We start from the raw sequence: 13,157 nt of genomic DNA on the forward strand, positions 1-13,157 counted from the left end.
CAGCAGTAACTTAACACAGGCATAAAGAATAATATAACTTACCTCAATATTTTCTTCCCCAAACGTCTCCACAGCTTTCTCCTCAGAAAGACCACAGGCACCATATTCCAAAGGAGTAAACACAGTTGTTGGAACATTTTCATAGTCACACTGTTTCAAAATGAAGTAAAGAGTTAAGACAGGAGAAATTAGAACTCAAAAAAGGGTATATGTCAAAAAGGTTCAAAATCAGGAGAAAAGCAGACTAATAAATTTCTACCAAAAGTATGGGAAGTCACAACCCCAGGTATAAACCTACTACCCTGAGAACCATTAACTCATGTGACAGTTGTAATAGAGGTTTGAAGTCTGGCAAGATCAGTCATGAATAGATTCATGTGCCTTCTCCATCCATCTACCAACTGATGTTAACAACAAGGACACACTTTTGCTCCCTTTATAAAGCAGCCAAAAACAAGACGAGTGTACCCAATGCTGACAGTCTCATATTGGTGACAGGAATTAATAGACTTCTTTGGAAAACCAATTAGGTAATACCGATTAAGAGCCATAGAAACATTCTTTACCTCTGTGCCAAGAATCCCACTCTTAGAAATCTGTAATAATCTACTGTACAGAAAAAGCTCCATGCATTAACTGAGCATTGCTGCAGTTCACCTCAACAGTGGCAATATGCTGAGTGTCTCTCAAATGCAAATAGGACAGTGGTTCTACAGTACATACACTCAGTGTGGTATTATACAGCCACTGAAGTGGAAGGCCACAGAAACAACAACAGCTACCCACGGTATTTCTATTATACAGCCGCTGAAGTGGAAGGCCACAGAAACAACAACAGCTACCCACGGTATTTCTATTATACAGCCACTGAAGTGGAAGGCCACAGAAACAACAAGAGTTACCCACGGTATTTCCCAAGCACATTTTATGATGTTAATAGCAGAGATGACAAAAGGATTCTGAAGTCAAACAAGTTTGTGAAACGCTGGACTAAGTAAATAAACAGGTTTCTCTACTACGGATTTCTCAGTCTTCAGTATACTGATGTGAAGTGTGGAAAAGAGATTATGTAAAGGCCAAACCTGTTTGTAAATGCAATTTGGTAAAAACCTACCAACCATATGTGTACACAGAGGGGAGCCTAAGTAACAGTCTGCACTTAAAATATCAGATACTCAATTCCCCTTTAAAACAGTAGGGTAAAATCTTTAAAATGTGTCTCCCTCTAGAAACAATAAATATAATCCTTTTTCTCTAAAAAGAACATGAACCCTTGGAATTCGGAATCAAAAGCACAGGCAGACATCCCCGGACGGCCATCATGGTGTTATCAGGGACCAGAATTACTGTTCTGCTTTCAACAACGAGAAAACAAGACAAAGAGCAGGCAACACTTTCAGATGCTGGACAACAGGCAGCGCAGGACTGTGATCCAGGCCTGACAGAAAGGCAACAAATGAGGCGAGTCCAGTGATTTCTTGTTTACCGTCCAGAGCACTATCTAGGGACTGGGTGCAAGAGGAGGGAACTCAGAGCCCAGCAGTCTCTGAGTCATGGAGACAGAGACCACAGTTCAGGGGAGTCAGGGTGGCTCAAAGCTGCGGGGCAGAGCCCCAGAGGGCAGAGCTGCACGAAAGAACTCTTGAAATCTGCAGAGATTTGGGCTGAGAACTGATCTGTCCATGTGTCACAAGAGGTACTCCAGGGTAAGGAAAGAACCACTGGAAAGCAGAGAAAGCAGGAGGCCCCAAGTGACCAGAGCTCTTACAGGACTGGAAATAGCTCCTGTTCCCTCAAGCCAGAGTAGAAAGAATTCATAAAGTAAGGGGAACAGGGAGAGTCCTCCAAAAGGCAGCCCTAGATGAAAGGTGGCTATTGACAGACCCTAAAAAAGCACAAAAGCAAGTTTTACAAAAGGATAAAACTAGTTCCACATACTTAATGGGCGGCCAGCACAAAATCCAACACTGTATAAAGAATTCAACAAAACCCAGCAGCCAACAATGTAAAATGTCAAATATCCACATTCATCCAAAATAACAAGACATGCAAAGGAGCAGGAACACGTGAGCCAAAACCAAGAGAAAAATCAATTAACAGAAACAGACACGGAAGACGAGATGATGGAATTATCAGAGGACATTCAATGAGCTATTATAAACATATTGTGTATATTCAAGCAAATAGAGAAAAACGTGAACCCACTGAGGAGAGAAAAGGAAAAGATTTGAAATAAATAAAACTCATAGAGATGAAAAAAACTATTTGAAGTGCAAACTACACAATATGGAATTAATAGCCTTAGTGCTGAAGATCAGCAAACTTGAAGACATCACGACAGATTCTCGAAAAAAAATACAGCACAGAAACGGGGGAAAGAACATAAAAAGAGCATCGGAAGACTCATGGGATAATACTGAGCAAACCAATATTCATCCATTGGAGGCTGAGCGGAAAAAAAAAAAAAGGAAGAGGGAAGACAGAAAAAACAAATGAATGGCTGAAAATTTTCCAAATCTGATGAAAAGGATAAACATAAATCCAAGAATCTTGACAAACCCTGAGTAGAATAATTATAAGGAAAAGCATGCCAAGACATGCAATAATTTCGTAGAAATTGCTAAAACACAAAGATAAAAATGATAGCATACTTGTGTTCAGAATCCATGCAACCAAAAGATAACAGACAAATCATTAAATATTTAAGGAAACACAGTAAATCTAGAACTCTATATTCAGCAAAAAATATCTTCCAAAAAAATGGAGGCAAAATAAACAAACAACAACAAAGAGTAGAAAAGGAATTCACCAGGAGCAGACATGCACTAAGTAACTGTTAAAGGAAATTCTTCAGGCAGGAAATGGTGTACCAGATGGAAACCTGGATCCATATAAAAGAAAAGCTTGTCCTGGGCTCCAAACTGCAGGTTCCAATGGACTTAAATGGGCTGTTGTGGCCTAGCCTGGAAAATGTAATCCTTGCCTCTAACACTTCCATTTGGAGAATACACTTCGCAGTTTTCACATCAACTTAATGAACTTTTAGAACACAACCTGTTCTGAAGCTGAAGATATGTGTACTGTGGCTTCTCTATGGTTTTCACATAAAATATTTTATATATTTATTTTTTATTTTTTATTTTTTAAGTAGGCTTCACACCCAACACAGGGCTTGAACTCACGACTCTGAGATCAAGAGTTGCATGGTCTACCGACTGAGCCAGCCAAGCACCCCTAAAATATTTTATAAAACTGAGTTAACAAATAAAGTACCACTTTAATAATAAAGATGCCAATGTTTACTCTTTGTAAAAACAAAGTATTTCAAGTGTTTGAGAGCAATTCTAAAAAGATCCAAGAGACAACAACTGGTCATTCTGCTGACACGTCCGTCATACTGTGCTTTAAACTGGTATGTGTGTCTTCTCATGTGGCTTTTTTTTCTTTTTAAAGCTTTTATTTATTTATTTGACAGAGAGAGAGACAGCGAGAGAGAGAACACAAGCAGGGGAAGTGGGAGAGGGAGAAGCAGGCTTCCCGCCGAGCAGGGAGCCCAATGCGGGGCTCGATCCCAGGACCACGGGATCATGACCGGAGCCGAAGGCAGACGCCTAACAACTGAGCCACCCAGGCGCCCCCTCATGTGGCTTTTTAAACAAAGGGCTTAGTGGAATGACCATCATCTACAGGCTGACTCAGCTTTACAGTCTGTCCTAGATCAGTTTTTGAAATGATAAAAACATAATTTTTTCCCTCCCTTCACTTGTGTTTCCAAAAGAATGAATATTTAGTTTATTTAATGGCAAATATTTTTAAGTTTCAAAAGTTTATTATTAAATGTTTAAAAGGTTCATTTAAATTTTCCCAATGTATTTTCCACTTCATTTTATTTAGGAAAGTTATGTGTTATAGAGATGTTTGCAAATTGGTGGATTCTTTAAGTCTTGAGATACCTTTCCTATTCCTTCCCCTATTCTTCTATAATCTATACTTCCCAAATCTTTCTTAGGCAATAAATCGCCATGATTAAGACAGCAGTATCTAAGATCAGAACTGGACTTCATTTATGCCTCGGCTGCCTCCCAGCCTTGTGACCTCGCAGTTACCTAATTTCCCCGTACTATGTCATCAACCTCCAGAGCTGCCCCAAGGCTGAATGAGTTAAGGCTTACAAAGCACTTAGCACAGTGCCAAGCATGTCGCAAGAACTCACATGTAGCGCTTTGTCTCCCTTTCCTCCCAATGCTCTGGTAAAGCAGTGAGGAATAGACAGCAATTTTGGAGGAAGGCACTAACACCCAGGATTCAATCTGGGCTCTCTTAAAATCCCATCATGGATTTAACTCAGCCAGGTGTTGATGTTAAGCTGAACTTTTCAACAGAAAAGAGATCTTTTCTGGAAGCTGCTCCTTTAGAAGGAGGGCAGACATGGATTCTCACACCTTCTCAGACATATGGTAACATTCTCATTAACACACGTTGGGCTAATTAAAGAGATTATGCAGTTGCTTTAAAAAAAAAAAAAAAAAAGAAGTGTTTGATTTCCCCAAATACATTTAACCCAGATATCTACTGGCATTTCGACTTGACTTTATTTACTATATTAAAGGATGGATAGACCAGTGAGATTTCAAACTCAGAGATCTGAGCAGCACCTGTTTATATTTTCCTGTTCGGGAAAGCATTTGTCTTATTATTAGAGTTGGACTAAAAATAAGGGAAAAAAACACAAAACAGAACAACAGAAAAAGAGTCCTTTAATTGCAACTTACATTAAATTCTGATGTTGATAAAGCTTAAGGCACTTTAAGAAAAAATTTGCTCTACCTGGCAGAGAACAGAATACAGTACCATGCCCACACATGGAAGGCCATGTATGTCCAAAGTAGGTGCAAAGATTCATTAAAGGTTTTTAAGAATTTTGTGCTACTTAATTCCAACTTAATTTAGGAGCAAATATTTGCATGTGCCTCCTTTGGTTATTTATGGCATATAAAAATATCTCCATTTTACTGAAACACAAAGATATAAGGTCAAGAACAAATTCAATACATCTCAGGCTGTATTTCTAAATACCCCTTTCTTGGTTTACCAGATACTCAAAAATTGCAACAATGAATACAAGACATAACTCATTCAAAGAAGTGGTTAAATTTATCCCAAATTGTAGTAATAACCAGCTGCTATGCCCTGGATGATCAATCTGGAATTTAAAACCCTTTTTAATTTTTAGCCTCAATCCTGTTAATTTCAAAATAGAAGATCTTGCTATGCCACCATCCACACTAACCCCAGGTACATCTGAAATGCCGGTTACAAATTTTACTAGCTGCATTCTTCGAGGTTTCCATTACTGTAACCAACCTAGATCAACCCATGGTGATTAAGGTGTAAGGAAAATGGGCAGAGACTAAGTGCTTTACAATCAGTGTTCCTGGAATCCTTTCCAATAATTAATTAGGGAGGAAATGTTGATAATGGGGAAGGCTATGCATGTGTTAGGGCAGGGAATAACACAGGGGAAATCTTGGTACCTTCCTCTCAGTTTCGCTGTGAACCTGTAACTGCTCTAAAAACTCATCTTAGGGGCGCCTGGGTGGCTCATTTGTTAAGCATCTGCCTTCGGCTCAGGTCATGGATCCTAGGGTCCTGGGATCGAGCCCCGCATTGGGCTTCCCTGCTCAGTGGGAAGCCTGCTTCTCCCTCTCCCACTCCCCCTGCTTGTGTTCCCTCTCTCGCTGTCTCTCTCTCTCTGTCAAAGAAATGAATAAAATCTTTAAAAAAAAAAACTCATCTTAAAAAATGAGAGTCTATTTATTCTTGCCATCTAGTCCCACGAAACATACCTAAGAGTTTCAATTTCCTATACTGACTTTAAAAAAATCACTTTAGAACATTAATATAACACATTAAACATTCCAAGAGCGGAAGACATATTTTTAAAAATGACAGGGTAATAAAGCCTGAATATTGGTTTTAACAGCTTTGCAAACTGACATTATTAACCAGATCCCCAAATCCTTTTATAGCCTAGATAGGTGCCATAAAAGGATTTAGAAAATTATAAATTGGTAATAATGAAATTAATGTAAAATGCAACTATTATGCATATATGGAACATAACAGTGCTGAAACTTGATTAATCAAGCTCATTTTATTCCCAGTGTGATTCCAAGAATGACAATTTTTTTATTTTTTTTAAAGATTTTTATTTATTTATTTGTCAGAGAGATTTTTATTTATTTGTCAGAGAGAGAGCACAAGCAGGGGGAGCAGCAGAGGGAGAGGGAGAAGCAGACTCCCCGCTGAGCAGGGAGCCCGATGTGGGGCTCGATCCCAGGACCCTGGGATCATGACCTGAGCCGAAGGCAGACGCCCAACTACTGAGCCACCCAGGCGTCCCAAGAATGACAATTTTCTTAATAAAGTCATAAAAGTACAGCAGTCTTAACAATATCTTGTTTGGGATACAGTTAATAAAGCACATCTAGGATGCCATCAGCAAGATAGCTAAACTATTCAAGACCCTGAAAACTTCACAGCTACCCCTGACTAGGGAACTGGCAGTGTTATTGAAAACAGTATCAATAGTGGGACACCTGGGTGGCTCAGTCGGTTAAGTGTCCAACTCTTGGTTTCGGCTCAGGTCGTGATCTCATAGGTCGTGGGATCGAGTCCTGTGTAGGGCTCCATGCTCAATACAGAGTCTGCTTGAGATTCTTTCTCTCCCTTTGCCCCTCCCCCACTCACGCACACTCTCTCTCAAATAAATAAATAAACAAAACAAAAAAACCCAGCATCAGTAAGTGTCATCCACAAACTCACCTTCACATTGGAGCCAGCATAAAGCCTCTGAGCCAGCAATCTTCCTGCCTGGATTGCTACTGGGGTGAGCTCCAGCTTCCCCTCTAATACATCGCCAATGGCATAGATGTAAGGCACATTGGTCTGCTCTTCATCTGTGACAGGTATTTTTCCAGTCCTGAAAATTCATTCAGTTAAAATCATCAATTACCACTATTAAGTAGAACAAAATCTCCTTTCTCCCAAAGAAGCCCAAAATCGTGGGGCACCTGGGTGGCTCAGTCGTTAGGCATCTGCCTTCGGCTCAGGTCATGGCCCCAGGGTCCTGGGATCGAGCCCCACATCGGGCTCCCTGCTCAGCAGGAAGCCTGCTTCTCCCTCTCCCACTCCCCCTGCTTGTGTTCCCTCTCTCGCTATGTCTGTCAAATAAATAAATAAATACAATCTTTTAAAAAAAGAAGCCCAAAATTGTGATTCTAGCTAAGGGCAACGTTCTAATGTGTTAACTTAAAAATATATATACACACATGGGCGCCTAGGTGGCTCGGTCAGTTAAGCATCTGACTCTTGATTTCGGCTCAGGTCATGATCTCAGGGTCATGAGATCAAGCCCTGCATCAGGCTCCACGCTGAGCATGGAGGCTGCTTAAAATTCTCTCTCTCCCTCTGCCTCTTCCACCACACCACCACACCCCCCATGCACTCTCCAAAAAAATTAAATACATACATACATAAAATAAAATATAATAAAATAAAAATTTTATAAACATATGTAAAAAGCTTAGAGACAATTCTGGAATAAGAAAACTGTAAGAAACTTTGGAGGAAAACTACAATAGTGGTTAAGAATATGCAGATTCTAGGGGCACCTGGATGGCTCGGTAGAGGAGCATGCAACTCTTGATCTTGGGGTTGTGTGAGCCCCACGCTGGGTGTAGAGATTACTTAAACAAATAAAACTTAAAAAAAAAAAAAAAAAGAGGGTGCCTGAGTGGCTCAGTTGGTTAAGCGACTGCCTTTGGCACAGGTCATGATACTGGAGTACCAGGAGTCCCTCATCGGGAGCAGGGAGTCTGCTTTTCCCTCTGACCCTCCCCCCGCCTTGGGCTCTCATTCTCTCTCAAATAAACAAATAAAATCTTAAAAAAAAAAAAAAAAAGAATATGCAGATTCTAAACTATAATAACCAGGTCTGTTTGTTATCACCTCTATGATGTTGGGAGGGCTATTTAATATCACTAAGCTTCATTTTCCCACCTATAAATGGGAACCATAATAATGGGAATACTGGTAATAAAAAAAAGGATACCATCTTCTACCTTAAGGGAATGTGAGGATTCAATGAAAATGTGTACAAAATATTTAGCACAAAAGTCCGTGGCTCACAGTAAGTGCACAGCAAGTGTTAGCTGTTAACATTACACAAAATCTAAGCTTTGGACCCACTGGAAACAGGCTAGCAGGTTTATTAAGTTGATGGAACATTTGGTCTGCTAAATCTTATTGGTGACCTCCTAAACAACTCTGTCTCTTCATCCCAGTAAAAAAATGAATTTTCAAAAATCCTCACAATCAGATTAGGAAGTTTCTTCTCCAAAATACAGGTTATTCCTAAAAGGGGAAAAGAAACCTGTATTTTTAGTTTCCCAGACATTTGGCATACACAGCACTTGTTTTTACTGGGCCTTAAGAAAGGTGATATTGGGAAATAGCCCCAGGCAGGAGATAAGCAGCTACCACCCATCTTAGTTATCTCATGTGGTGCTACAGTCCAGAGGATGTGAAGAACTTTTAACCCCGAAAAAAGAAGTTGTCGATACTTGCAGCTCTCCCTAGAAATACAGTGACCACTCATCATCCTAAAACTTGGTAGCTCTAAACATGGTTCAAATCTACATATTTAATGAAGCTCAAAGCACACACCTGCAATTAGCTGTGGGGTTAGATTCTTTTTCTGGACACTATACCTTAAAGAAATAAAATGCAAGCTGCTCTATCTTCCATTTAGATTTTGAAAAGGGAAAAAAACCAGGAAATACTAATGTGAGTGGCACTGAGAGTTTTCTCCAACTATAATAAAAACTAACTCTAAAAATCTAAAACTCCACTATTAATCAGTATTACAAATAACTGAAATAGTACTCGATAAGATATAATAAAATTTTTTCTCTTACTTTTCATTTATCTTTACCCCCACGGTTTCTAAGCCAATTTTTCTTGTGCAAGCATCTCTTCCTATTGCCAGCAATACCTGAAAAATTATTAATATATCAGTGACTGCTATCAAAAAGCCTGCACATAAGTTACTTAATAATTAAGCCAATCTGATTTCATTTTCCAGACCTGGAAAGAAATATTTCATTAAAAAAATAATGCAAGAGTTTAAACAAATTATTTTAAAAATATATCCACTGAACAGGATATAGCAGAAATCCTTATCCATTTATTAAGAAAAAGAAAGTCAACAGTTCCTTTATAAATCTAGCCAAGTTTAGGGACAAAGACAGCATAGCCTATGACTGAATTATTTTTTTTTTAAGTAGTGAGCTAGGGAGATTAAAATTTTGAAAGAGAAGTTCTAGGTCATTTAAAAACTTGGATACCATTTTTAGCTATTTGACAAATGGTATTTTTAAGTTACATATAAAACAAATTATAATATCACAAGTAATAAAGATGTCTTAAAATGGGAATATAATCAAGGGTTTTGGAAGCAGAAAATTGCCGTTATATGTACACAGCAAATATCCGATAAGCACATTATTTGCTTTCTAATGAAGCAATGACTTGGGTTCACTCCTTACCGTATTATACTCTCCTTCAATGATTTCATCACAACTGGTGGACTTAGCTATCACCCTGAGTCGGCCTGGTGTCCCTGCTTCAATTTGTTCAACCTGTAAAAGTAATAAAGTTTTACTCCACAATAAGAACATGTACTAACCCCCTTCTATCAGGTTAATGCAAAGTTAAACACAAAATCTGGCTGGAAAGGTCTTTCATGTCCCATCTCCCTCACCTTAACATCATTAGGACAGTAAGATTTTTTTATTTTACCCCCTTCTTTCTTGTTGCTTAATGTTTGCTGGAGGGGCTTTCTTTCAAATAATTCCCAAACAGAATAAAATTCAAAGAGAAAAGTGGAATTGGACTACAATCACTAAACTCCAATTAAAGACTTGCTGCTTTTCCCAGGCCCCTATATATACTGCAACTCACCCAGAACCATGAATCCCCTGGAGAGCCACTACTGCTCAAATTCAGAGATTCTCTTCCAACTACACATGTGCAGTTTGGTCAACAAAGAACAGACACTGGAGTAAATCAAACATGATATAGGTAACAGCTAGAGTGCCCTAAATAGTATAGTGAGCAAGGAGGTAGGTTTATCGTAAGTAGGGGTGGTCTTCACTTCGGGGATGTAAGGAGGAAGGAGCCAACCCTGGAGCTGTGCTGTGCCAGATGGGATCAAACACACTAACCCACTACTCCGAGATGCCAACCATGACCTCCAAACTAGGTAGCGACGGATGAAAAATGTCATCCCCTGGAGGCTTCTGCAGGTCTGTAGTTCACCTTTGTCTCTGAATGACAGCAAATCATGGGTTTCTATAAAATATTTACTCAAAGAAACTCAAAATCACCTGCAATTTCTACTCTACCTTGTAGATACAACCATTCTGTATGGGAAGACTGCCAAGGATCATTTTACTTTCACCATCAATATGATAATAAAGATTTCCTTCTCAAATTCCCTACCTTTTTATATAGTTAAGCCCATTTAAACATACTGAAAATGTCTTTCCTATTTAAGTTTAATGTTCTAACCTCTGGAGAAGAGCTGCATTAGTCAGATTAGCTGCATTAGCTCAGATTTGCCTAAAAATGATAAAGGCCTCATCACACCTCTAGTTCCTTCCTGTCTCACTCACTTTTGTATTCCAGTTAGGCTTTTCCTGTATCTAAAACAATGTCTGCATTTAGAACAATTTTATTCCCTGCAATCTCTCTGCACATCACGCTGCTCTGTCCCAAACGTGTTCTCTCCTTCCTCCCTGGAGAAGGCCACTTCTACTAGGTCACTGGCTAATGCAACACAGCTTCACCAATGCCCATGGGGGTCAGAGAGAGACCCTGGGAACCCAAGTAAAATGTCAGGTGCAAAGATACATTTATTTCACTAGGGGACAGTCCACAAGATTCTCAAAGTTGCCCACAACTCTCCAAATATTAAGACATTATAAAGGAATGGTCAATTAATCTCCAACAAAGGAGGCAAGAATATGCAATGGGAAAGACAGTCTCTTCAATAAATGGTGTTGGGAAAACTGGACAGCTACATGCAAAAAAAAAACAAAAATGAAAGTGGCCCACTTGCTGACACAATACACAAAAATAAACTCAAAATGGATTAAGGACCTAAATGTGAGACCTGAAACCATAAAAATCCAAGAAGAGAACACAGGCAGTAACTTCTCTGACATCAGCCCTAACAACATTTTTCTAGATACGTCTCCTGAGGCAAGGGAAAAAAAAGCAAAAATGAACTACTAGGACTACATCAAAATAAAAAGCTCTTGCACAATGAAGGAAACAATCAACAAAACTAAAAGACAACCTACTGAATGGGAGAAGATATCTACAAATGACGTATCTGATAAAGGGTTAGTATCCAAAATATATAAAGAATTTCTTAAAAAAAAAGAAGAATTTATACAACTCAACACCAAAAAAACAAATAATCCAACTAAAAAATGGGCAGAAGTAGGGCACCTGAGTAGCTCAGTCAGTTAAGCGTCTTGACTCTTGATCTCAGACCAGGTCTTGATCTCAGAGTCATGAATTCAAGCCCCGTGGAGCCTACTTAAAAAAAAAAAAAAATGGGCAGAAGACATGAAAAGACATTTCTCCAAAGAAGGCATCCAGATGGCCAACAGGCACATGAAAAGATGATCAACAATACTCATCATCAGGGAAATGCAAACCAAAACCACACACCATGAGAAGGGAATGTCTGGGTGGCTTAGTCAATTAAGCGTCTGCCTTCAGCTCAGGTCATGATCCCAGTGTCCTAGGATCCAGCCCCATTATCAGGCTCCCTACTCCACGGGGAGTCTGCTTCTCCCGCCCCCTCTGCCCCCCAACCCCCACTCTTGCTCTCTCTCAAATAAACACATAAAATCTTTACAAAAAAACCCACTACATCAACATGGATGGGACTGGAGGAGATTATGCTAAGTGAAATAAGTCAAGCAGAGAAAGTCAATTATCATATGGTTTCATTTATTTGTGGAACATAAGGAATAACACGGAGGACATTAGGAGAAGGAAGGGAAAAACGGGGGGGGGGGGGAATTGGAGGGAGAGATGAACCATGAGAGACTATGGACCTGAGAAACAAACAGGGTTTTAGAGGGGAGGGGGGAGGGTGGATTGGTTAGCCCGGTGATGGTTATTAAGGAGGGCACGTACTGCATGGAGCACTGGGTGTTATATGAAAACAATGGATCGTGGATCACTACATCAAAAACTAATGATGTGGGGTGCTTGGGTGGCTCAGTCGTTAAGCATCTGCCTTCGGCTCAGGTCATGATCCCGGAGTCCTGGGATCAAGCCCCGCATCGGGCTCCCTGCTCAGCGAGAAGCCTGCTTCTCCTTCTCCCACTCTCCCTGCTTGTGTTCCCTCTCTCACTGTATCTCTGTCAAATAAATAAAATCTTTAAAAAAAAAACAAAACTAATGATGTATTGTATGGTGACTAATATAACATGATATAATTAATATCATATAATATATATAACTAATATAACATGATAAAATAAAAAAAAAAAACCCACAATGAGATATTACTTCACACCTCTCAGAAGAGCTAAAATCAAAAACACAAGAAACAACAAATGTTGGCGAGGATGTGGAGCAATAGGAACCCTCATGCACTGTTGGTGGAAACGAAAGCTGGTGCAGCCACTGTGGAAGACAATATGGAGGTTCCTTAAAAAATTAAAAATAGAGGGGTGCCTGGATGATTCGGACAGTCCGCCTCTTGGCTTCGGCTCAGGTCATGATCTCAGGGCCCCAGGATTGAGCCCCTTGATGGGCTCTGCACTCTTCGCAAGTCTGCTTATCCCTCTCCCTCCTCTCTGCCCCTCCCCCCCCACTCCCCACTCATGTGTACACACTCTCTCTCTAGAATAAATAAAATCTTTTTTAAAAAAATTAAAACTAGAACTACCCTATGATCCAGTAATTGCACTACCAGGTATTTACCCAAAGAATATGAAAACATGGGCGCCTGGGTGGCTCAGTTGGTTAAGCGACTGCCTTCGGCTCAGGTCATGATCCTGGAGTCCCGG

At 39.8% G+C, this 13,157-nt stretch overlaps 1 protein-coding gene across 4 annotated transcripts in view; it reads right to left on the bottom strand.

Annotated features, from left to right (window-relative positions):
• TXNRD1 (thioredoxin reductase 1) overlaps positions 1–13,157 on the bottom strand; it is a 116,474-nt gene that overhangs the window by 17,040 nt on the left and 86,277 nt on the right. For all 4 annotated transcript variants that reach the window (XM_034987686.1, XM_034987687.1, XM_034987688.1 and 1 more), the window contains 4 exons: positions 9,609–9,701; positions 8,979–9,055; positions 6,826–6,982; positions 43–150 (listed from right to left, as the gene is read on the bottom strand). In XM_034987686.1, coding sequence (XP_034843577.1) covers positions 43–150; positions 6,826–6,982; positions 8,979–9,055; positions 9,609–9,701 — 435 coding nt within the window. The remainder of the gene's footprint in view (positions 1–42; positions 151–6,825; positions 6,983–8,978; positions 9,056–9,608; positions 9,702–13,157) is intronic.

The sequence above is a fragment of the Mirounga leonina genome, unplaced genomic scaffold (assembly GCF_011800145.1).
Source record: "Mirounga leonina isolate KUSES-001 unplaced genomic scaffold, KU_Mleo_1.0 Mir_418, whole genome shotgun sequence".
Taxonomy (NCBI): domain Eukaryota; kingdom Metazoa; phylum Chordata; class Mammalia; order Carnivora; family Phocidae; genus Mirounga; species Mirounga leonina.